The sequence below is a fragment of the Gadus chalcogrammus genome, chromosome 18, assembly GCF_026213295.1.
Source record: "Gadus chalcogrammus isolate NIFS_2021 chromosome 18, NIFS_Gcha_1.0, whole genome shotgun sequence".
NCBI lineage: Eukaryota > Metazoa > Chordata > Actinopteri > Gadiformes > Gadidae > Gadus > Gadus chalcogrammus.
Genome location: NC_079429.1, coordinates 8,403,916 through 8,428,185, shown reverse-complemented (window position 1 = coordinate 8,428,185; position 24,270 = coordinate 8,403,916). Strand labels below are relative to the sequence as shown.

At 48.5% G+C, this 24,270-nt stretch overlaps 1 protein-coding gene across 2 annotated transcripts in view; it reads right to left on the bottom strand.

The window, feature by feature from the left end:
- Positions 1 to 24,270, bottom strand: part of adkb (adenosine kinase b) — a 92,688-nt gene that overhangs the window by 5,621 nt on the left and 62,797 nt on the right. For both annotated transcript variants that reach the window (XM_056576478.1, XM_056576477.1), the window contains exons 7-9: positions 18,707 to 18,877; positions 6,759 to 6,794; positions 1,775 to 1,889 (exon numbers count right to left, since the gene is read on the bottom strand). In XM_056576478.1, coding sequence (XP_056432453.1) covers positions 1,775 to 1,889; positions 6,759 to 6,794; positions 18,707 to 18,877 — 322 coding nt within the window. The remainder of the gene's footprint in view (positions 1 to 1,774; positions 1,890 to 6,758; positions 6,795 to 18,706; positions 18,878 to 24,270) is intronic.

The window sequence follows — 24,270 nt, the reverse complement described above, 5'->3', positions numbered from 1 at the left end:
AGCAGTTGAGTCTGCAAACCAAGGGCGGGTAAAAAAAAGAAAGAGATAACAATAACAAATTGACATCTCTTTTTTAAGGCGAATTACACCACAGGGGAAGGCATTCTCCCGCCCTTAATCACTATGAAATGGCTTAACGCGACATGCCGAGGCTGGCGAATGATCAAATCCTGACAGGGGGACAAATTGCAAACAAAATGAGAGATCAAGTTTATTAGAGCGCCGCCTCTGGGAAATGAAAATCTTTAATTCTCTTTTTTGTGTGTTGACATTTATTTGGCTGGCGTGAATAACAATGTTCACAGACACCGATTTTCCGCCGCACCTACCACTGTAACGGCGCCGTCCCCTCGAATGATCGCGCATTCAATGACATTTATCATGTTTGCCTTTGTAGCTGACATCAGAAAGCCATCATCTTTCATCCCGCCCGCATTCATCATGTATTTTATATAAAGTTCAGGGCGGTGTGCGGCTCTGTCTCCATGCAGGAGCGATGGCGGAGGCAGCCAGCCATTATCCATCACTAACAGACACAATGGATGACTTCAGTTTGGAGGCAGGGGGGGGGGGGGAGGGGGCGTTTAAGTGGAAGACTTCACAAATTCCGCTTAAAAGATTTCTTCCAAACCCTGATACAAAAAAAATAAGTCTGGCACTTAAGGATAAATGCAACATTTTCCCCAAGAGACCTAATCACAAAATTCAACTAGTTTGATTTTGTGGTGGTTTGGAGGGGGGGGGGGGGGGGGGGCTTGAATGGCTTCTATTTTCTATACGAGACACAGCTTTATGAGCATGCTAGGATGACTGTTCAAATACTGCTACATTATTTACTTTTCGTAGTCACACAATATTGACTCCGTCGTTGGCAATGGAAACGTCAACGTCAGTGAACACACGTCAACGCTTGTCTTGAACTCATGTCAGAGTAGTGCACGTACGCCCCTTCCCCGGTGAAGAAGGAAATCAGGAAGGTTTGGAAGATGAAGATCACCCCCCCCACCCACACACACACAAACAATCACTGGTCCCAACTAAACGAGGGCAATGAGCAAGAAAAAAACCCTCCCCGACAATAGCGAGCGCTCCCAGCCGGTAATCAGAAACCAGCGTCTCTCCTCAGCCATGCAGCTCACCCCTGCCCGCCTGGCTTCATCGCGGCGACACTGTGCCTCCTTAATGTCCACTAACTAAAACGCCCTTTGCACACAGATTGGATTAGCTGGAGGGGCCGCGCTTGCGACCTTCTTCCCAAGGTCGCGGGCGCTGACAGTTCGGAGAGGAGGAAGAAAGGGCAGGAAGTGCGAGTTGGTGCATTGCATTTTTTTTTTTTTTTTTGCTGAGGACCGTTCTGGAAGCCGTCCAAGACGATGTTAGACGTACTTCACAAATCAATGCCTGCTCCCTTTACATCCTCCGCACCGCTTCTATGCTCTGAAATGACCAAATGTAGTGCGGGCGCTACGGGTCTCTTTTTTTTTCCACTTTGTTAAAACATCTGGCGTCAATAGCGAGAGGTTAACTTCAAAAGAAATTACAGATGCTACTCAGTTCCCTTCAGTAAGCAATCTATCATGTCTCTGACAACGGCCTGTGATGGTACGACGGGGGTTTTATGAGATAGATAAAGATGTTAGACGTGGGATGGCGGTTGAGGGGGTTGTGGTGGTGGCTGGAGTTGATTTGCATGTGTGAGGACCTTAAGTTCTGTATTATCCCACCGAGCCCGTATATGCCGGGGCGAGGAAGGAGGGAAGGGTTTAGTGCTTACCGACAGTGGCCACGGTGTCGTCCTTCCCCTGGGTGAAGACCACCACCCGCCGCCTCTTCTCATTCTGCTTGGGCAGGTTCTGGCAGTCCCTGGCGATCTGGGCGATGTCCTCCGTCTGTAAGCACATGAGGACGCGGTGAGAGTGTTACCCCCCACGTTGGGAGAGACGTTACACCCCACATAGACCGGGGTGAGTCTGGGGAGTCTATTAAACATCATGAGCAAATTTGTCCCTCCTGTATTGACACGGGTAATCTATGACGAAAGATAGATACCGCTTAAAACTATTCATTCATCGAGGAGATCAATAGTCGTGATCAAGGATAGTTGGCCTCATCTGTCGGATATTTAAAAGAGAGCTTCAGGAATGTCCTTTTTTTTTTTTCTCGAGTGTGATGTAAATCTGTGAAGATACCACAACGTGGTCGGCTAACGTGTTCCGGTGTGTGTGTGTGTGTGTGTGTGTGTGTATGGTGTGTGTATCCCTCCCTCCCGCCCCCGCCTGAAACAGGCCATCTCCCCTCAGCATCTGCACAGAATGGATCCTCGCCTGGAGAGAACACTCAGTAGTGTGTGCCTTTGATCATGAAGCGGGATGAGTGAAGAAAAAAAACAAAAAAAAAACACCTCCCACACCTGTCAGTGCTGCTTTATTATTAACTCATCATCACGATGTACTATGAGCAGGTGGAGCGTCTTCCATCCGCCCCTGTTTCGCCCCGGACCTTTACATTTCCTGACGCAACCCCGGCGCCACCGCCAGACTCTCGGAAGCCCCGGGGCACGACGGCGCTTCCTGGCACCGGGGGGGGGCGGGCGGGGGGGGGGGGGGGCTGACACCGGAGAACCTTCGGGGCCGAGCGAATGCTGCGGCGGTGGCAGTAATCAGAGAGATAGGCTCACGCGCCGCCCTAGCTCCCGGGCCCCCACCGTCTCACTCAAGCCGATGAGGTTTAACACCTCTAAATGCTTCCCAAACGTCCTTTAATCAGCCCTAAGAGGTCCGACGGGACCTTGGGCATGGGGGGGGAGAAAAGGGTGTAACACTCTAAGTAAGTGCTAATGGCGAGGTTAATACAGAGGCTGCGAGCAGGCGATGGCGGCGGGGAAAGAAAGAACAGAGAAAAAAAAGAAAAGAAAGAGGCAATTTGTCACTGTGACTGAACGTAACCACAAGCACCGCCACCGCCGCCGCCGCCGCCACCGCCGCCGCCAGTCGCCCGGACGCGAAACCACACGGGACACCCGGGGCGCGCTGGCACCCGTTGGTTTTATGTCGGGGGACATAAAGGAAAAAGGCCAATGTGTTTAGGTTTAGGAGCTAAAAGGTTGTGTTGGGAGGGATGTGAGGTGGGGTTAAGCATCGCCCCTGTTAAGTATGTCACGCCGCACGAGCACACACACACACACACACACACACACACACACACACACACACACACACACACACACACACACACACACACACACACACACACACACACACACACACACACACGATAGGAATGTATGTATAGCAGGAAACGTACCTGATGGCTTCCTAAGCCTAAACAATATCAGAAAAAAAAATGGAAGTTCAAACCTCACAAATGAAGCGAGCCGGTGAGCCGGTTTGATTTACTGCTGACAACAAGCAAGACATGATTGTGCTGCAGTTGATCAGATATGCATCAGCAAACCATCAACTCTGAAGGATTCATAAGGGTGTTAAATTCTATTACTCTTTGGAGACCAAAGAGAAATTGATCGTCTATGGTGCAGCCTGTCTGTGAAGCACTGCCAGGAAAGATTCAATTACTGCTGCTCTGCAGATATTTCTTTGGCCGGTCGGTGCTACTAAGTGTGCATGTGGATCCACTGATTGTTCTAAAGAATAGGAGTCCATCAATTATTTCTTTTTTGTGGCTATAAAACATATAGAGAGCTGGGTTGGTTGTAGCTGTGATTAAGTTATCATGTACTGTCGCATAAAGGGCTTGTACATCAGAATGCATCATGGGATATTTCGCCAGTGATACTCTTTTGCCATATTCAGAGGACTCAAGAGAGTTGTCTCACAAGAAAGTCCTAAATCAACGTTACTATACCATAACCTAGTTTAACGATGTCGTAACTTTGTTTTGCAATGTCTCGCATGAGTAACGTCACCCCATAATGACAAATAATTTCACCATGAATTACGAACAATGACTGAGAAATAACATCCCTACCAACATAATAACTAAAATTCCAATGTACCTATGATTAGAATAGAGGTCATTGTGATGTGACGTTGTGATGTCCAAGCACTATAGCATACTGTGTCTCACAGTCATCAGCATCATTCACCAAGGAGAGAAACCATAACATTAGAGCACAGTTTATACACAGAGATTAATATATGCAATTGATTGTGTAATAATATGTACAATTCTAAATCTGTTAATCGCACAGGGGGTACCTCGGTTTACAACTGTGCCATTCTACGACACAACTACAATTATACTGAACGCCGATCATTACAGGCTGACGGCAATCACTTTGGCCCGGTGCTGTGTTTGCTCATTAATCTGAAGCTAATGCTTGACGTGCTAAAACAAACACAAATCAGGTTAAGGCGTGTTTCCACCAGCTCGGGGTGAAAAGTACAAATGTATACCAGAGCAATGGCAGGTTTCTATGTGTTCCCTTTAGGAAGGGGGGGGTTTAAAACGCTGATGGCATTCAAACAGGACCCGTCGAGCGAGGCGCTATGTTCCAAACACCACAACCATGGCGTTGTTGGGCTCAGATTTCAACCAGGGAGGGGGGTGAACATTTCAACTAGGCAGGCACTTTGCATGGCTCACTGTGACCCGGTCCCTTTCCAAGTGTCGGGCCTGGTGCCGTTTGATGTCCGTCTGTCTGTATGTTTACAACTCACAGAGTACCAACTTCATTACACATTCATTGTGGTTCTCTCTTGTTCCCTCGCATGGCTAATGGCTGCCTTAGAACACATCTTACGGACGAGTACATAGAATGGGTGATTATGATTTAAGTGGGTTAAACACCGCTCGAATGCAAACATACGCTCGGTTGTGAGCGGTTTTATTTGTGGCTGCGTACACGTGGAGGCGGGTACATGACCACGTGGTGCATGTTAATGTACATATTGGAATGGTCCTTATTCCCTGTTGATTGCCCACGCGCGTTTGTACATATGCAGATGCATGCATCTCAGATGTTATCCATCATATCTTACATGCATGCTTAATCACTGAAGGGAAATGTGTTGTGTTAGTACTACATTAGGTATGCATATAAAGCAATTATTGGCAATCAATTAAACAAGGGTTAATTCCTTTGTCCTAAAAGTAATTTGGCTACGATCCAACTCCAATTTGAAATACTCGCTTGACTGAAATGATGCAATTGAAATTATGCTTATTATATTAGATATTAGTACTCTCATGTAAGTTGGTGTTTAAAAAGCATTAATAATGGCTTTGTAAATCGATTACACCAAATAATTATAAATGGTACCATTTGTTTTATAGGTGAACATCATTATTCACCTCAATTAACAAATGAGCCAAAACAGACTACCATGCATCAAGGCATATTATAAGGGGAAAGAGATTGAGTGAACGAGAAGCATGGTATAGACACAGCATGAAGGACACCGTGTGAACACTTTATGCCTAACATATTGGTCTGATTAGGCTCCTGTTTGAAGCGCTTCTCACACTTGCACAGCAGCTTATATACATATTGGCATTATTTCAATCTCGTTAGTGCCTGGCCACGGCAACGCGGTCGTCAAGACCAACACCCAGGACCAGCCATAATAATTAAACCCTGGGAGTCCGGAAATAACATACATACACCACACAAATCATATTCATCCCCTGCCATTTTTCATGTGTGTGAGTGTTCCGGCAAATCAAGTTGACATAGAAAAATGACAGAGAATTGTTAATACTGGAAGAGTCTGTGCCTTGCCCTTTCTATTTATTTTTTGAGATGGGAGCTCCTCCTCCCCCCCGCCTCCCCTCCCCCTGCCCCCCCCCCCCCTGCCCCCCCCCCCTGCCTCCCGTCTACTCCCCCGCTCCTCTGCCTGCCTTCATCTCCTCTCCTCGCTTAAACCCGTCACTGCCATCAGGATCGCTTTTCTATTCTAGTCACGTTGATCACACCGTTAGTGATTCTGGATGACAATTATTCACACCGAGCACAGCCATATTCAAGGCAGCTCTGCCTTTGAAACGGAGACGACACTTAAAATACCTAAGCCCTCCGCCACAGGAATTGCACAGAAGGCATTTTTTTGGTCTCTTTGTGGTTTTGATTACATATTTAAAAAAGCAGCAATGGCTTCATTTCAGGGGGAAAATATCAAATAATACAGAAATAAAATAACCAAATGAGGCACTTTATTCACCGCGGAAGAGGGAAGCTAAATGTGAAAACAAATAGGGAATGGGGGTTATTTTCCATGGACTAACAAGCTCCCCGTCATTTCCAAGTGACATGATCTCACACCACAGGTGGCCGTAATTTGGTTATCATAAGACTGCCGGCGTTGTACACTTTGCCACGGTGCTTGTAGCAATGAAAGAGAACACACATCATCTTCCGAGAGCAATGGAGCTAATGAGCGTGCTTTTTTAACCAGGCAACCTGACGATCACCGAGCCTGCAGGGGAAGGCTTGAAACCATGCCCAACTTCTCAGCTTCCCAAGAGGCTTTTCAAAATTCAATAAATAACATCTGTAGGCGATGTTGGGTGCAGACCTAGCAGAGTGCGTCATAACAGAGTGCTGGCTGAACAAAGAAACCATGACGACTGCCAGGTTTCCATAGCAACTGCTGCAAGGCCTGGAGAGTATAATAGCACATCAATCACTGTCCAAAAAGAACTTCATTATCAGCAGAAAAAAAAATAAAAAAAGGGGGGAAAAAATAAAACGGGCAGTTTTTTTTCCCGGCGCTGTTTAGCGGGCGATCGTGGGGTCAACTCACCTTGAAGCCTTGCTCCTTTGCGAAGGTGGCCGCTTCCTGCGATAAAGGGAAGAAAAAAAACAACATCACAAATGAGCAGTTCATTAAGGGGACGCATATAGAGTAGGTTGTTACAGAACACAAACACACACACACACACACTAACAACAACAACAACAACAACAACACACACACACGCACACTAACAAAAACACACGCACACACACACAAAAAGGAGAAGACATGTCATTTTCGCCATCTTCCCCCCCACGTGGCGGGTGCTCATGCGGAGTGCCCCAGGCCCCGCCCCCTGATGTCGTAGGTGACGTGGGCCGGCCCGCTCCCTCCACCGCCCCACTGTCTCCTTTTACAACGGCGGCGGCAGAAGATAACACACACCACGTCCCCCGCCCACGGGCGTGAACCCGACACCGAAACCCCCCCAAAAACACAATACTAATGTGTGTACATACGAGGGGGGAGGGGGGGAGGGAATCCCCCAACAGTGAAATCCAGCACTGGACACCACGACGACGAGGGGGATCATTTAACCCCACTCTATCTCAATCACTCTCAGAGGCAGCCCCCTGTGCGTGTGTGTGTGTCCATCCCCACAAAACGCACACACAAGCCATGACGGACAACTCCGACGCAATAAATTTGCTTTTGACCCCGGGATCGGCGTAATCGGTCGATGCCTCGATGCTAAATGATCCAATTATATGGGGAGGGGAGGGGAGGGGAGGGGGGAGAGGAGGGGGGCTGCCCTGGTGTTGGCCTGGTGCTGAGACCTTGGGGAGAGGTTGACGGCGTGGGTCCTCCAGCAGGAGGAGAGGAGGAGATGACATGGAACAATAAGGTTACTGGTCCCGCGAGACGCGCCCCCCGCGCCGCCCTGCCTTGGATCAACATTACAGCACCGGCGATATGTCAATTCATCTTCCCCCGTGACACCCACACACACAGACACACACACACACACGCGCGCATAAGATCACATGGCCACACGCACACAAACACAGCACACGCCAACACAAAAGGGGAGGCTAGTCGATTAAGTGTAGTATTCAAGCTTTGTATGGATGAAGGTGAGCTGCTTCTGAGATCTTCTTGAGTGTCTGGAATGGGTTTGCGTTGGTTTATTTACACCGGCTTTCCCTCAATAAAGGGCGTCACAAAGGGAGCATGAGGAACTTCATGAAAAATGGAACATCCTTGGGAACGACATCAATGAAGGAGGGAGGAACATGGTCGATTGGATGGCACACAGCTCTGTCCATCTCTCGCTCTCCTCCTCTCTCTCTCGTTCTCAGTTTCTCTCTCTCTCCCTCTAGTTAGCGAGCATTTGTGTGCAACAAAAAAATAACTTTCAAGAGCGAGTGGGTGTAAGGAAAGATAATTGAAGCCATTTTGTGAGCCACCTGTGAACTATGTAATCCATTTCAGGAATTTATTAGCATCTACGAGATTTTCATGAATGCCTATAATAATAATAACAAATGTTTGCTTGCTCTAAAGATTAGTTAAAAGCTAATGCGCCGGGGCTGGGGAGAATCAGTCGTTAAATAGACTGTGTTTAATGCGCGAGCGGCACTAGACTACAGATTTTATGCGGTATGGAATATATTGGATGTGCTGTGATGGCATGATGCAAGCGCCTCTTAACGGACAGCCCATGTGCTTCTTCAGCTGTCGGTTCAATGACAAGGGCTTCCAGTTACATATGGGAAAAATCCGCTCCTGCTGTAAACAAACCGGGGGAAAAAAAATAGAAGAAGCACCCCGATCCACCGCCTTGCTTGGCCAACATATACGCGACGGCGGCGGCGGCGGCGGCGGCGGCGTCCCTATGACCCGTGTAGAAAAGGCTCTGAATGGAGTTGCTAGGGGATTTTTGGACTAGTCGGCTCTCCTTAGTGGCCGAACAAGGTGGTGTCAGGGAACAAGCTTTACCGACGCGGTGAGCCCCTGCTTCCTCCGCCCGGGAGCTAATATGAAGCCATCAGGACGTCTGAGATGTGACTGCTGCTGAGGAGCTCATACTGTCAAAGGGATATTTTTAGAAGGCTTAAGCTAATAATCCAAAAGCCAGTTGTGTGTGTGGGGAGTGGGGAGCGTGGGTGGGGGGGGGGGGGGGGGTTGCTGGCAGTTTACTTCGGAAGTTAAAAATAAAACTAGGGATCGGGAAGACACATTTTGCCAAAACATCACGCCGTAAAATCAATATTTGGGGAGAGACAACAAACTTTGGGTCGGACGAGACGTTGTGTATACTTTCTGTGTGTACTTTTCTCCTTTTAATGGTATTAATATTATCCGTGTGTATTGACTCTTCTTTTAGATGTCTCTTAGATGACTTATTCTGATTTATGTCTCTTTTTTGTAAGCAGTTGTGCAGCGCATGTCAGCTGGCGAAAAAGTGAGAGGAGAAAAACATCCCCTTTCCCTGGGTTTCCTGAGGAATCTAAATCAAAGTGCAGGCCCCGGTGCTAAGGTTAATAAAAGTTGATAAGCTCCAAACCATAACTCCCCCCGAGGCCGAAGAGAAAATAGGCGTTTGCTTGACCGTGGTTAGGCCAAGCTGAAGCTCAGGCAGAAATTCAATTGTTTTTGACATTGTGTGTGTGTGTGTGTGTGTGTGTGTGTGTGTGTGTGTGTGTGTGTGTGTGTGTGTGTGTGTGTGTGTGTGTGTGTGTGTGTGTGTGTGTGTGTGTGTGTGTGTGTGTGTGTGTGTGTGTGTGTGTGTGTGAGTGACAGAGCAGAGGGGAACGGGACCGTGACACATTATGTACGTTAAGACCATATTTCCATCCTATTTTAAGGATTCTGTACATTATTTCCCCCGGATAACGATTTGTTTTGAAGGCATTTTCAAACTCCACCAACCAGTGCGATCCCCATGGTTGCGTGGTAACTGTGAAACAACACCAGAAGGTTACAAAATGTGTCTTTAAAGAATCGGTCCGGGGTAATTATCACAGCTACACACCACGACAAATCACTCAAGGCCCTTACCACCGAGGAGAATGTAATGTGGTCTTTAACCCCTGTCCCGATAGCTCAGCCACTTGCCAATGATTCATTTTTTACAGATGAAAGCCTGTAACATATAACACATTCACTGTTTTCCCTCACTCGCTGCTAGTTATCACTGAGGCGCGACAGACAGACTTCATAAATGCCTAGTAAAAACAACATCTGGCATTCAGCTCAATCACCTCCACCCAGATCGCTGCAGCATACATTACTGGGTGGCTGTGCTTTGGAGTAGGTGGTGGAGGGTGGGAGGGTGATCAAGGCATGTGATGTCTGGTGGGGGGGGGAGGAAAGGCTGTTGTTGTCCTTTGAGTGTCTCTCCTTGCCTTCCAAGAGGACAGATCATGGCCCTTTTTTCCGGGACATCAAAATGTCATCGCTCTGAGAACGCTGCCGTCGAAACAGGAAGTTGCCATATCAGACGTGTGTGTGTTGATAAGTACAGCAGGAGACAATTAATATGATGACAGAGGGCAGATAAGGTGATGTGAGTCAACTGTACCGAGACACTATGCGGGTCCGACCGGCCAGAATCTCCGCCCTCGTGTTTAAGGGGACAACGTTTCTATGAAAACTCTGCCCACAAGAAATGAGATGCAGGAAAATCATGCGAAGCAGAGAGGCTTGTGTGCTGCAGAATTCCCACTTTTGGGAAATTTCGCTCTACAATCAGATGACGCCGCCTTGGTCGTGTTTGTACTGAGCCATTGAGTCCAGGTGTCTTATCTCAGCCCATTTAAAATCGAATGTGCTTTCCAAGTCTTTGAAGGAAAATAAGTGATATGCGCGATTGTTAACCGGCTTGGGCCTGACTCTTCGACTAGGGATTCCTCTCCCTGATGCATTAGCTAAAATAATGCTCTTGCTTGTTATCGACGGAAAATCCATTATTTCCATCGATAACGTACGCTATGCATTTCCAAAGATAAAAACCCTGCCATTGAGATGTTTCTTACGCAAATACATACTACGATGGGATTATTGGAAACACCTTTAAGCGTGTTCTTGACACTATTCATAGGCTAACCAATTTCACTATATCCTGAAACCATGTTCATTATACACTCCATTGTTAGAGTGCAATTTCATTTATCTATGGCAATTGCTCCTTAAGGGAATAACTAAGTGACAACGCAATTTCCTAAAGTAGAAGCAATTCAAGCCAATAACCGACTTAGAATCTATGCATAATATACTCCACGTTGAAAAATAGAGCACACGCACACCATTAAAACGATCTGCAAATTGACGATAATAAGTGCATTTATTTACCGCAGACGGTAACAAAAAACCCAAGCCAAACAAATGATTCTGTTTATTGCAGAACAAATCGAGCCTTGTCCAATCACAGCGCAACACAAACATTGTGATGCGCCTAAATGTTAGCCAACCATCACAGGGATGACCTTCAGCTTCCTTCAGAGCGAGGCTAAATCAACGGGCTGCTCTGTCCGACCCCGTACCCTCCGAGGGCTCCGGCGAGGGCTCTCCGCCTCCATCCGTCTGGCCTGTCTGCGTACCAGCGCGGAACAGAGGTCTCTTTACAGAGCCCCCCGGGGCCACGCACTAAAGCCCCTCGCTGGGGTCCAGGGGTTAAACTATCGGAAACATGTGGGACACATAAATATGGCCGCTGATAGCCATCTCCAGGGGAGGTCTGGGGGGGGGACGGGACACGACGAAAGAGGGGGGAGGGGGGGGTGAATAGGTGGCAGGAAACAGGTGGGTGGTTGTCTGTGTTTAGAGTGTGTGTGGGAGTGTGTCTGTTCGGTGTGTGTGTGTGTGTGTGTGTGTGTGTGTGTGTGTGCGTGTGTGTGTGTGGGTGTGTCTGTGTGTGTGTGTGAGTGGGGGGGGGGTGTCTGTCTGTGTGTGTGTGTGTGTGTGGGGGGGGGGGTGTCTGTCTGTGTGTGTGTGTGTGTGTGTGGGGGGGTGTCTGTCTGTCTGTCTGTCTGTCTGTCTGTCTGTGTGTCTGTGTGTCTGTGTGTGTGTGTGTGTGTGTGTGTGTTCTCTTGTGGGACTTAATTGAGGCCATAGAGGCAGCAGCAGCACTGTGCGCGGAGGTTGCATTGGGCCGGTGAGGGTGGGTTATCAGTGTTGGTGGTCTTATCAGCGCTAGGGGGGCTTCGATCACGCACCTTGGCCGAGGGGGCTTTCACACAGGGGGTCAGGGCGCGTCAGAGTGCCAGACACCGCCTGCCTCCCGACAGGAGGGATGACGGGGGACTTGGGGGGAGAGGGGGAGGGAGATAAACAAACAGTGGATGTATTCCTCCACCGCCGCCAAACAACACTAATTAGCGGACTATTGACAGGCAAACAAAAGCTTTGGTCTTGCACACAGTGTAATAACGCACGCTGCATTGTTCTGGTTTTCCCAATGGCTTGTGGGCACGTTTTTTTTCCATCGCTAAAAAAAAAGGTGTTGAGCATTTTACTCCAGAGGACGATGCCCACGTTAAGTCATTTTCGAGGCCTAAAATGATCTGGTTATAGTAATTTCTCTTGCTGATGGAAAACAAGGTTGCCCGGTAAAGCACTTGTCAGGGAGGACTGATGCCAATGAAGCAGATTTTCAATGGGTCTGTCTTTTTATTTATTGCCGATATAAATTGCCTGATAGGTAGTGTATTACAGTCTCTGTAAACAAACAACGCGGAGAACAAATATGTTTCTGTGCTGAATTGACAGGAACAGCGACTGTGTTCCCCCCCCCCCCTGTGTAAAATAACCATTTGAGCATTCGGGCTGCTCGGCGTATCTCTTAATGAGAAACAAAGATCTGCCAGGCTGGGATTTGCATGCCTCAGACAATGAAAAAAGCCCAGAGAGGGAGAGAAAAGAGTGAGAGAGAGGGATAGAGAGAGGGAGAGCAGGAGAGAGAGAGAGCTAGAGAGAGAGAACAGGAGAGAGAGAGAGAGAGAGAGAGAGAGAGAGAGGGAGAGGGATAGAGCGAGATGGAGAGAGGGATAGAGAGGGAAAGAGAACGAGAGCGAGAGAGAGAGCGAGAAAGAGAGATGAAATAGCTTGAGTTAATTCAAACCATTTGTGCGTGAGGAGTTCGGGGAATGCTTTGAAGGAGTAAATACATGCGCAGAGAAAAATGAAGAGGATGTCCAACATGTTATTTGTTGATGTGACACTAGACAGTCGCTAGCCAGAAGAGAAAAGTAGCAAACATGGCGCGGAGCCGGCAGCGGCGTTTTTCCATGTGTCCGCATACCACTGGCATGTGGTAGGTGCTCGGCGGAGAGAGAGGGGAAAAATAACCGCAGGATCTTTCTCGAAAGGAAATATTTGGCATGATGCAATCCAAATAAAGCCCACCGTAATTTAGCCCCGCCACAAAAACATCCAATTTGTTGGGTGCAAATGGGCGCGTTCGGCAGGCAGCAGTTAAGTGAGGTTCCTCCGAGTAAGCTCAAGGGGTCTTTGTGTTTCGGGGGGAGACGCAGCGTACGAATGTGAGCGTACCAGGGGCTCGTAAGGGTAGCGCCGAGAGCGAGGGAGAGTTGACACGTTTGGGGAGACCACGGGGATCACCTGCCGAGTGTTGGTGGCTGGTCTTCCCCGAGCGCGACGATGAAAGGAGCGTCTACGAGACACTCTGTGCCGGGCGATCCTAAGACAATAACCGCCTCTTATCTACTTGGGGGTTGACAAGAGGATTCGGTGTGTGTGTGTGTGTGTGTGTGTGTGTGTGTGTGTGTGTGTGTGTGTGTGTGTGTGTGTGTGTGTGTGTGTGTTTTTGTGCCTGTGTGTGTATGTGTGTGTGTGAACACAGTGGAGATCCAAGGTGTGGTGGATCAGGAGGAAAAAGCGCCTTTGGCTGCCACGGAGCCATCGCAGCCCCACTGGTTGCAGCTCCGCTGGCCTCCAGCGTTGGCCAGACGCTCTGGCATCAAGCCTTTGTATCTCTTGCTCGCTCCCCACTGAGACAGGGATACACCGGTCCTTCGGTGTCAGGCCGGTATCGATCTGCTCCCGGTGCAATATCTCCGCCATCTCCCATAATTACTCCCTCTTCAGAGGACTAGGCCACCCCCCCCCCCCCCCCCCCCCGCCTACCGGCCATATCGGTCCATCTCCTTGTTAAAGGATTCGCGTTGAGGTCACATTTCACGGCAAATGTGAAGTCCCCCCCGTCCCCCTGCTCCCAGCCCCCCCAACAACCCTCACTTACCTTCCGCGGACCCCACTCCCCTTATTGACCCAGCGTTTTATAAAGTATTCGGCGGTTTGCTCGTGGGACCGGGCAAGGCGGGTTCTGGCTCGGTCCGATTACAGTGGTTAGAGGGTCTCTATGGGGGAGCCACGCTGGCTCTCCAGAGTACCTTGGCTCCCGAAACAAAAGAACGGGGAGAGAAAGAAAAAAAAAATCACACTGCAGAATGCTGGATGAATAAGACTTCCTCTACTACACCATAATTGGTCCTCACCCCCCCCTCCCCGTCTCGACTGTAGATGCCCGAACAAAGACGTTGACGGTTTTATTATAGCTGGCCGGATTTTGACACATGCCACTTCCTGTTATCAAAAAAGTAAAGCAGGCGCTCGCCTTCGAAACACCTCACCTCCGTTAATGCACTGTGACTCAGATGAAGCGTGGGACCGCACGTCACGCCGTGAAGGTCAACCTACTCCGGCGCTACCGGGCGTGCGTGTGACTCATCGGAGGTTTGATCAAAACATCAGGAGTACGGCGCTAAGAGAGACCACGGGGCGATCCGTCAGGCGCTCTGCACGCGACGACCGGCGACGTTCGGCCACTTGCAACACCCCCGATCGGCCTGTGCGGGCCCCTTGAATAAACACAAGGAGGGTTAATGTCTCATATGCCTTCCCGTCCTCCACAGAAAGCACCGACAGGAAGAGAGGAGAGGGGGGAGAGCGAGGGGGTGATGGGGGTGAGGTCGGGGAGAGAGGAGATAGCTCTTCCAGTAAGATGCTAATCTGCCTCTCACATCTTTGTTTTAAGGAGGGTAGGACGGGATATTATTCACCCCGAGCTGCTACGACTGGAACCACCGTCAAGAGCAAAAGTCTTTCATTTTCCTTTGGCAAGAAATACCCCAGGGCCCCTTGGGGGGGCTTTGGTGAACTTGCCATCACCCACACATACTGACAGCTCGGAGCACGCACCCGCACGGGCTTCGGGACGCGTCACCGCGGCGATAAACAGCCGCGGGCGCCGCACCGAGATAAGCGTTCGCTGGCGGTCCATCACGCAAACAAAGCGGGGGGATGACGAATCGGGCGGAGATTCAAAGGGGTGATGTCACTCTGCCCATGTATCTCAACCTACACAGACACACACACAGACATACACATGGATTTTTTTTTTTGCACATGCCCACACATACTAACATACACACAGACACAGACACAGACGCACACAGTTTCAGCCTGTCCTGGAAAAATCATTAAAGCCGCCCTCCCCCCATTTCCCCCCCAACACCTCACAGACTGCATGCAGATGGAGAAAAACAGGGCCGGGAGCCAAAATGCCTGTGGGGCTTTTCATGACAATAACCTTCTGTACGACTGCTTGTATCCGAGCGCTCTTAGATCATGGAACTGTGCTTGGGGATGGATGGGAAAATAAGCAAGATCACCACACACAAAACATCAGGTACAGAGCATTCACACAGCACCGAGGGGCAGGAAATCCATGTTATTTGGCTCCCGTTGCCTGGAGAGCCGGAGAGCTAGACGCTCTTTAAAAACAGCTTGAACACAGGAAAATAAACCGGATGATGGCCTTCTCTCTTTGCGTAGCAAGGTATAATCAAACACGCCTCTATGTTATCTTCCCATTTATTAGACAGCTCACCTATTGAGCATTCAATTATAATGGCTGAGTGCTGTTTGGGAAGAGAGGGCCTTTGCAGCCACATAGGTAGTAGCTTTCAGGGTCGAATCGTCGGATGGATTGGGCAGAAATCTAAGTTATTGCCATGTTCCTGTATGGGGCTGGTGTAAACATTGTCAATGGAATGGAGCGCTTAGAGGAGGTTATTTCCTGTAGGGCTAAACATTTGAAGCTCTTCATCTGTGGCAGCGGCTCATTTAAGAAGGTATACATCGTTTTGGGGGGGGCAGTTCACTCTTATTACTGCGGCCCAAATAAAATCAAATTACTCGATACTTAACCTGATGTAAATTGGAGACCGCCACGAATTCCGGCTTATGGAACATCAGTCAGAGTGATTAATTTGGTCCCAATTAATCGTTCAATTTGTCCATGATACGTCTTCAAATTCCCCATTAGGAGGCCCGCGGTAATGGTCCGATGCTTTCCTCCCATTGTGTGTCTGTGGTTTATCGCTCGCCGCTCCAACAGCAAAGGCAAATTGTGGCTAATTTCAACAGTGGATCCACTGGCATGCGGTTTTCCCAGCGATAATGATTCCCTCATTCAGGCCTAATTAGCGGTAGTCATTTAATAGAGGGAAATGTAATGCCCTGGGTTTAGTGTCAGGTAGTCGGGTAGTCAGGAGCCGGACAGAGCAGAAGGACTCAATTAGGCCTGGTCGGTACCCGGGTTATCTTGCGACATGTTTGCCAATTAACCCAAGCACTGTCGGAAGGGGGAGAAAAAACAGAACCGATACCATTTCCCCCAACGTTAGTCCCTGATCTCAGAGACTGTGGCAGCGTCGAACATTGTGGAGCTAGCCTCCTGGCTCCCTCCCCCACCCTCGCAGGGGAGAGCAGACACCACACGACATCCCAAAAAGGCAGTAATTACGGGACGGACGATAGACTGTTATATAAGCTAGGAGCCCGCCGATAGGCCAGGGCCTGGCAGGCAGGCAGGCGGATGCCAGGTTTCAAACACGTACCAGCGAGATCATGTTACAGCGAAATGACCCAGGGCGGCCTGACTGCAACACACAGTTGGTCCTTTCAGTTTTCGGAGGAGAGACAATGAAAATAAATACATGTCTGCTGCCGCCGAGCAGCAGTCAAAGGTGTGGGGAACATTGTTTTGAAGTCTCCAGCTAATGAAATAAGTTTGCGCAAATTATTTCATCGAAACCAGATCCGCTTCGGCCCAAAAAAAACAACCCTACCCAAAACACATTCGATCCCCGCCAGATCAAACCCTTCTTTTGTTTGTTTACGGTCTCGAAAAAACCGCCGTTGTGTTATTCCTCCGCTCGCCTGGTGCGTTTCTGTGTCGAGCGCAGGCTTAGGGAACAAACACACAAACACACACCCACACAAAACGGTGACTTCATGCGTTGTGTGGCTGTGGTTAAGCAGCAGAGAGAGAGACATGGACAAGGCAGCCACATTAGCCTTCCCTTGCAGCGTGTCGTGCCGCGACTGCGGGGAGTCAGTCTGTGTAATCCCCACTGTCACTGACTTGTTATGAAGGCATGAGGGGCTCAGGGTGATCCAGGAACGGGGGAGGGGGCTGTGAGGGAGGGGAGTGGAGGGGGGTTAGGGTGGGGTGGGGGGGGGCGGTGGGCTAGTGGTGCTGAGGGCATTGGGGCGAGAGAGAGAGGATACGGGTGGGTGGGAGGGAACCGGGTAGTGTGCCATGTGGTGGAGGTGGTGGTGTAGGCCTGTTGCCTGTCACTCACCATGTGCCACTGCGTGACTGCCAACGCGGTCTGCCTCGCGCACAACAGGGGGGCCCGGGGCCCCGCCGTTTTTGAGGCAGACACTCCTGTTCACTTTGACGGTAAGCCGAAGGGAGTCGGAACACCCCGGACGGGAGGCGGGCATCAACCCCTAGCGCCAGACTGTGCGGGGCGGTCTTGATACGGTTCTCGGACTCGCCATTGACATTCTTCTCATGATAATAAAAAAGACAATAAAAAAAAAAACAATAATCTCTTTTAAAAAATAAATAACATGCGTAAGTAATTATCCAAAGTCATTAAACTGTAATGACTGGAGGTGTGAGCAAACAACTTATGCGAACCACAAACAGTACCACCCACCCGAAAATACATAACGTTTGCAAAATATACTCTGTGCTCTGGGAGACCCGAGTGTTCCTAACGGCAATTAGGGAGACGAAGAGAGGGGTGCATATGCAAAAGGGAGGTATTGTGGAGCTTGTGGGGGCAGGTAGAGGGATGCAGGGTAGGGGGGGGATTTGTGGGGGGGGGGTGGGTGGATTGGGGGGGAGAGAAGAGGGAAAAGCTGAAGTCAGCAGCAGTAATAAATCCACAAATGCTGAGCGGTTCCTTCCAGTCGTGTCCTGCTCTGCGGACCCCATCTCTAACGAAAAGAAAAAGGGCTCTGTTTCGTAGCTTTAGCAGCAGGGAGGCGAGGCAAGTGAAAGAAAAAAAAAAAAAACTTTCCTGTGCACCTCCTACCTCCCTACCCACCAGCACCAGCACCACCCCCCCCCCCCCCCCCCGCTCCCAGAAGGTGCAGTCTGTGTAGGCGATGCGCCCCAGCCCCGGCACAGCTGGCCCGTTGGAGGAGACTTCCCAGCACCGCCGCTGTATACGACTACTGCCTGACCTCTATCGTACTACTCCCTTCCTTATGGCCCAGGGGGAAGAAATCAATGCATTAACTGCCATGAAATGGTGACACGATTAAAATGAGTGATTACTAGGCTAATTCTTCTCCCTCTCTTTATTGGGCTGTGGCTAAGTGCAATTTTAAATAGCCAGCGACCATAAAGGGGTTCAGAAACGGGGGGGAGGGGGGACGGGAAATCGCCATTTAAGTTCAGTTTTTGATGTATGGTATCAGGGCACTTGTACCCTTTTAAAAACCCACATACTCTCCAAACCAAACATACAGATCACTTTCTAACGTTGAAACAAGCACTCACGGAGACAAATGCAAACCGAAAAGCAATCTTCAAATCCATGTAGGGTTCCTGTTTTGCATTGGTACAGATTTGTACCGCTTGCCTGTTTGTCCAGCACACACACATGAAGGAGGCCGTCTCCGCCACTCACCGTTTCGTTGCCAAACAGGACGTCGACGTAGGGCATGATCTTCATCAGGTCCTCCTTGAAGAACTGGCTGATGAACGGCGCAGAGAGGTTCATGCAGAACACCTTGTTGTTATCAGACGCATGCTTGGCCACCTTGAGGATCGACTCCGGGGACACCGTCAGGAAGAAACCCTGAAACAACAAACAAGAACGAGATAATTATCACACCTAATTGATTTAATGTTTTTTGGTTGGCAGCCTCCAAATTAATGAAGGCATAATCCTGCGTTCTCCCACTATAGTGAAGGCCCTGACAGTACAACCACTGAACCAATAGAACATTTAAAACCACTAATTTGTGTCTTTTTTGTGTGTCGGGCAAGGTCAATTAAGACCGACAGACTATCTTACATCACAGAATGAAGAGGGGGGGACAGAGAGAATGGCGGTACTTAGTTGAAACGTTTATCTCCATAAAACGAATGTTTGGTGGAACCTGTACACATTGCAACAAAGGCAGAGGAGAAGGACAGGAGAGGGGGAGAAAAAAAATATCCATCCAGGACAAAGCTGGTGGCTGTGGTCCAAGGCCTGTACTGGAGGAAGCAACATGCACGTATCCAATGATGGGTGGAACAAAAGTCTGGTCTGGACTCTCCTTACTTGGAAACAAGAGATGCAGGTCCACTCATTGTGTGAATGAATACAAATCAGGTAAGAAAACACCTTTGTGTTTCGTACCGAAACCCGAAGCGAGACTCTCCAGCGAAAAACCAGCCCAGCACACAAAAAAAGAAAAACACTTGTGCTTTGATACAGATCTTTTCTACCTTTTCTACCTTTTTTTTTTTTTTTTTCTTTATAAAACTACTGTGTTAAGATAGCATGGAGGGAAAACGGCGGTGGGGGTGGCAAGAAAAAGAATGCTGATGATATGGCCCAGAGTGTAGTTCACTAATTCAAACACTTATGACATGCGTTGCAACGGAGAGGCAGGCCCTCATGTAAAATGAACAAGGTGCAATGCCGGTGAATAGCGGCTAACTACATAGTCAATCAAATCCACACGGTTTAACAAAACAGAGGCTGGGTGAATACTTTGTCACACATCCATGAGGTCTTTCAATCTCTGAGTAGCTTAGTAGTAGTTCTCGTTTTTTCCGAACAAAGTAGGCATGTGTTTTGTTTTTCCTATTCTTCTTCTAAAAAAGTGAAGAGTGAACGGGTCGGTACCCGCGGCAGCCATGCCACGGTATCGTGTGTTGTCGACAGGAGGTGTTCTGAGCGGGCCTGGGAACACAAAGGCAGCTCACTCCTGAGCTAATGGCCCATTATTGACCTTGACATTTTTCTTTCTCAGGGTGCCAATGTGTCAGAGGTGGGGAGATTGTTTTCGGACACAAACGGTCCCTTTTTTTTTCCCCCGGAGTCGAAAGCGGTCATGGTTACCTCAGTGTTACCAATGATCAAAGGCCCGTGGCTTGATCAAATATCCAGAGGGTTTGTGAACTTTAAGAAGCCACGCCACAGCCTCTCGAGTCACTCGCTGTGTTATACACCTCCGAGTACACCACCGATGCCTTTGTCTTCCCACCAGGCTGCCTGGAACTCTTTCATATTCTACTGAATAATTACTTCAATTAATAATCTTGTTATTGAAGGAGATATATCACTTTAATCTTTTTTAATGTGGATTTTCACAGGATACAATGATCATGTTTTTGCTGATTTTAAGATTTAAGACGTTTTAAGATTTCCAACAACCTACCAGATGCATCATGTGGCAGTTAACATCCCTCATTGATAATAATTATATTTGGGAGCTATTAAAGAAATATTTTAAGCAGCCCTCACTTTTATTTTGGTTACTGAAGAAAATAAATATTTTTGTGGATAATTGAAAGGAATAGTTTTCTGCACGGCCCCCTCAAAAGTGTCTGGTGGTGGGTCTGTACTTGCAGACAAGTCCAAACACCTCCCACCTAAAACAAAAATAGATAGCATAGTTGAGGGATATGGTTGACATTATGCTTGAGATGGACAAGATTAGGTCCAAGGTTAAAAATGGTTAGGTTTAAGTGGCTGATTCTGGTAGCGAGATGTTTTATCTGGAATGAGATCTAGTCTATTTGATCTTCCAAAGTGGCAAGCTTTCGCTCGTTCGATACGTGACATGCCACTACATCATTCTTATGTAAGGAGTGGGAGGAGTTTCATGGGCCGAAAGTTACTTCTGACTGTGCACTTTGGTCACGTGACACAACACCCTTTGATCATTAGCTGATGTGATTGAGAGCGAAATGTGTGCTTGACGCAATACATATTATCATTAGAATCAAATAAAGTCATGTATGAATGGAATCGTAAAGAGGAATTTAATCAAGACTGAGTTGTCCTGTAAACATATACGCTTTTAAAGGCAAACAAACAATCCAAAAAGCTTTTTCTCCACTTTAAACAATGAAACCGCTCAAGGCATTTCCTTCACAGAAGAGAGCAAAAACATTGTCTCCAAACAACTTCTAAAGAGATTGGGTAAAATAAATAAAGAAGAAAGCAGCATAAGCCAGAAGTTTTAGCCATTCCGATTCCCATCATTAGGGCTGCTCTTTCGTTGTGGACAGAGAAACAGGAGAAGTCAAGTCTTTAGCACTGTAGTGAGGATCGTATATCGAGAAAGACAGCTCCGGTTTCCCCAGGTGTCAGGGACCCTTGTGAAGTGGGTAGACGATCACGTTTCCAGGTCAGGGTGATCAAAGCGCTGATCAGTTTTCGCACACTTTCCATCCAGCCAAAACATTTACTAAAGCGATGAGAAATGCAATTTCCTGGCAAACAATGCCGCAAAGCGAAGTTTGGCACTCCGAAGCGGCAATTTGTGGGAGGACTTGGAAGGCAACACTTTCATTTTCAGTGTTTACCCTAGAAGAGGAATGACTTCCACTCCGCTCACACAAAGAAAAATGCCTAAATGGAAGCACAAGATGAGATTTGTGGTAATTTAACCAGGGAGGTCTTACTTTGCAGCACTAGCAGAACGCTGTCACACTTTCTCTGCATTGTATCTGTGGGTTTTTCCTCTCTCTCTCAGTCCCTCCACCTCCCTCCCTCTCTCACTCTCTCCCCCTCTCTCTCTCCCTCCCTCTTCGAGGCTCTTCACCCTCTGAAAGCTGGCTGTGATGGATGACACAGTGTCACTGAGCTTAAAATAAAAGAACATCTGAAGGGTAAAAAATGATCTATTTTGGGAAGGACGTTTTCATTTGTGGCACCAGAGGTGGCCACAGAAAACGGAAGAAGGGAGAAAAAAAAAAACCTCTCTTAATTCCGTCCGTCAATTTTAAATCCTACTGGGGGAGAGTGTTTACAATACTGTTTGATGATGTACTTGTTTGACACTCGCCATTACTCAGAGCGTGCCATGTAAAGAATACGCACAATTACCTCTTAAAAGCGACCTTCAAATATAGCTGCCTCGTTTGGTGGTTGTGCCCCCCCCCCCTCTCCATCAAAAGTCAGGCCATCGCGGCTCCTTTAAGGGAGCGCCATGTTGCGCTGCTAATTTCCTTGTCGTCTGGGAAGCCCAGCAGCTCACCAACAGCGCTGCTTATCAAAGCTGTTCAAAGGCTGCCCCTGACATGGGCCCCCCTCGTCATTACCATAGACGGCCCCCCCACCGACATCCGTCCTTCCGTCAGTCCCTCCGTCCTGCCAGCCAGCCATCCCTCCCCCCCCTCCACTGCTCTCCAGTGCAGGCGGGTTCATTACACAGACGGAGACGTCACGCGGATCAGCGGCGGTGCCCTGATGCTACATACTGTTCACCTTCACCTATCTTTGGAAGAACAAGCGCCTGGTGCCGGTCGGATCGATGGCCAATGTTTGGAGCATCATCAGTCGAGTACCCCTCTATCCCCCTCCAGACACCTCTGGCATGCCCTGCCTCTGTGCTCCCCAGATATATGCCTTACCCCCCCCCCCCCCCCCCCCCCCCCCCGTATGCCGCGGAAAGGGGCCTGCTGTTTTACCACAATACACACATGAAAACAGAATCTCACCGCGCAGTGGGGGGGCACAGAGCCGAGTGCTGCCAGCTCTCCAGCTCCTTGGATGAGGGTAAAAGATTGCAGGTGCTCCTGAGTGTTTATTTGACAGCGATGCGAGGCTGATAAGATTGCTTTCGCGTTCAACTAAGCATCTAATTTCAACAAAATTGGATGTTGAAGGCCTGAGCGTGTTTTAAAAGCCCAGGTTCTGTTTTAATTGGAGGAGCTAGACGGTTTCCGAATTAGGAAAAATGCCAATTAGGTCATCTGTAAAAAAAAATTAAACCGTTTTTTCCTGGAAGGATAACTGATTCAGCATCTCAAGCAGCACTAGATTGTTTGATCCGACTGCAAGCAGATTCAACCGCACCGACCACATCTGCTCTGTCTTCCCTAAAATGAATGTATCATGTTCTCTCCGAATACATCAGATATGTAAGGGATTCAACCATTCGTTGTGAAGGGTTTGGACCGGGGCCAACTTGTAAAGGCCATGTAGTAGATGAAGAGGGGCAGAGGGGGATTATCAACTTGGCTAAGCTCCCACGAGCCACATAAATGTGCCACAAACAGTGGATTTAACAACTGGTTAGAGACACTACTGACTAACCATTCCAGAATTTATTTCTTTAAATGCTATCTGGTTTAAATATGACCCAATTGGCAACAATAATTCGGGCACACGTTTCCATTATGCCCTTTTTCTGCTTCGTATGAGATATGGAGACAGCAACCGAAGGGTCAGGGCAGTAAAAATACCTGGCCAAGGTCGCCCTAATGAGTGTATATAAAACCAAAACACGGGAGCCAACCTCGGAAGCACTTCAGGGGAGTGCGTGTCAGAGCACCGGACCGCACGGGCATCGGAGAACATAATTACATTAACCTCTGCCGCCACAAGTGCGTCCATTTAATGGCAAACAAACGACTCGCGTATAACCCACCGGAAAACGCTCCAGCCCTAACGAGAGGTCACGGGGTTGCTCTGTCACCACAACATTCACAGACGTTTGATGGATTCCTATGGCAGACGCTGATGTGAGACGATGTGAGAGGTGAGCTTCGGGGGTCCCTTCAAAAGGCTGGCTTTGCTCTGCTGCTAAGCTACAGAGTTTCAAGCAATGTGCTGGCCAGGGGTAAGAGGCCAGGCCGAGAGGCAGCGCAAATGCCAAGGAATAAACTTGAGATCTAAAACAGACTAGATTCAGCACCGAGAGCATTTAAATGCCAATACTAATCCACAGAATGATTTAGGGCATGGCACAAAGCGACTCCCCTTACACATACCATATGTTAGCACCACTACGTCGGGGGAGAGAGAGTGAGAGAATAAACATTCCAATGAAGTGGAAATGCTTGTTTCTTCGGGAAAAAGTGTGCGGGAAAAAAATGTAGAACACCGTGTGGACAAACACACATGCACACGCATACGTACGCATAGATTCCGGCTTTGGAGCTTGTTGATTTATGTTTTTTCTTAGAAACTGTTGTTTTTCCACCGTCTCGGGCAGCCAGGGAAAGAACAAACTGTTTGGTTTG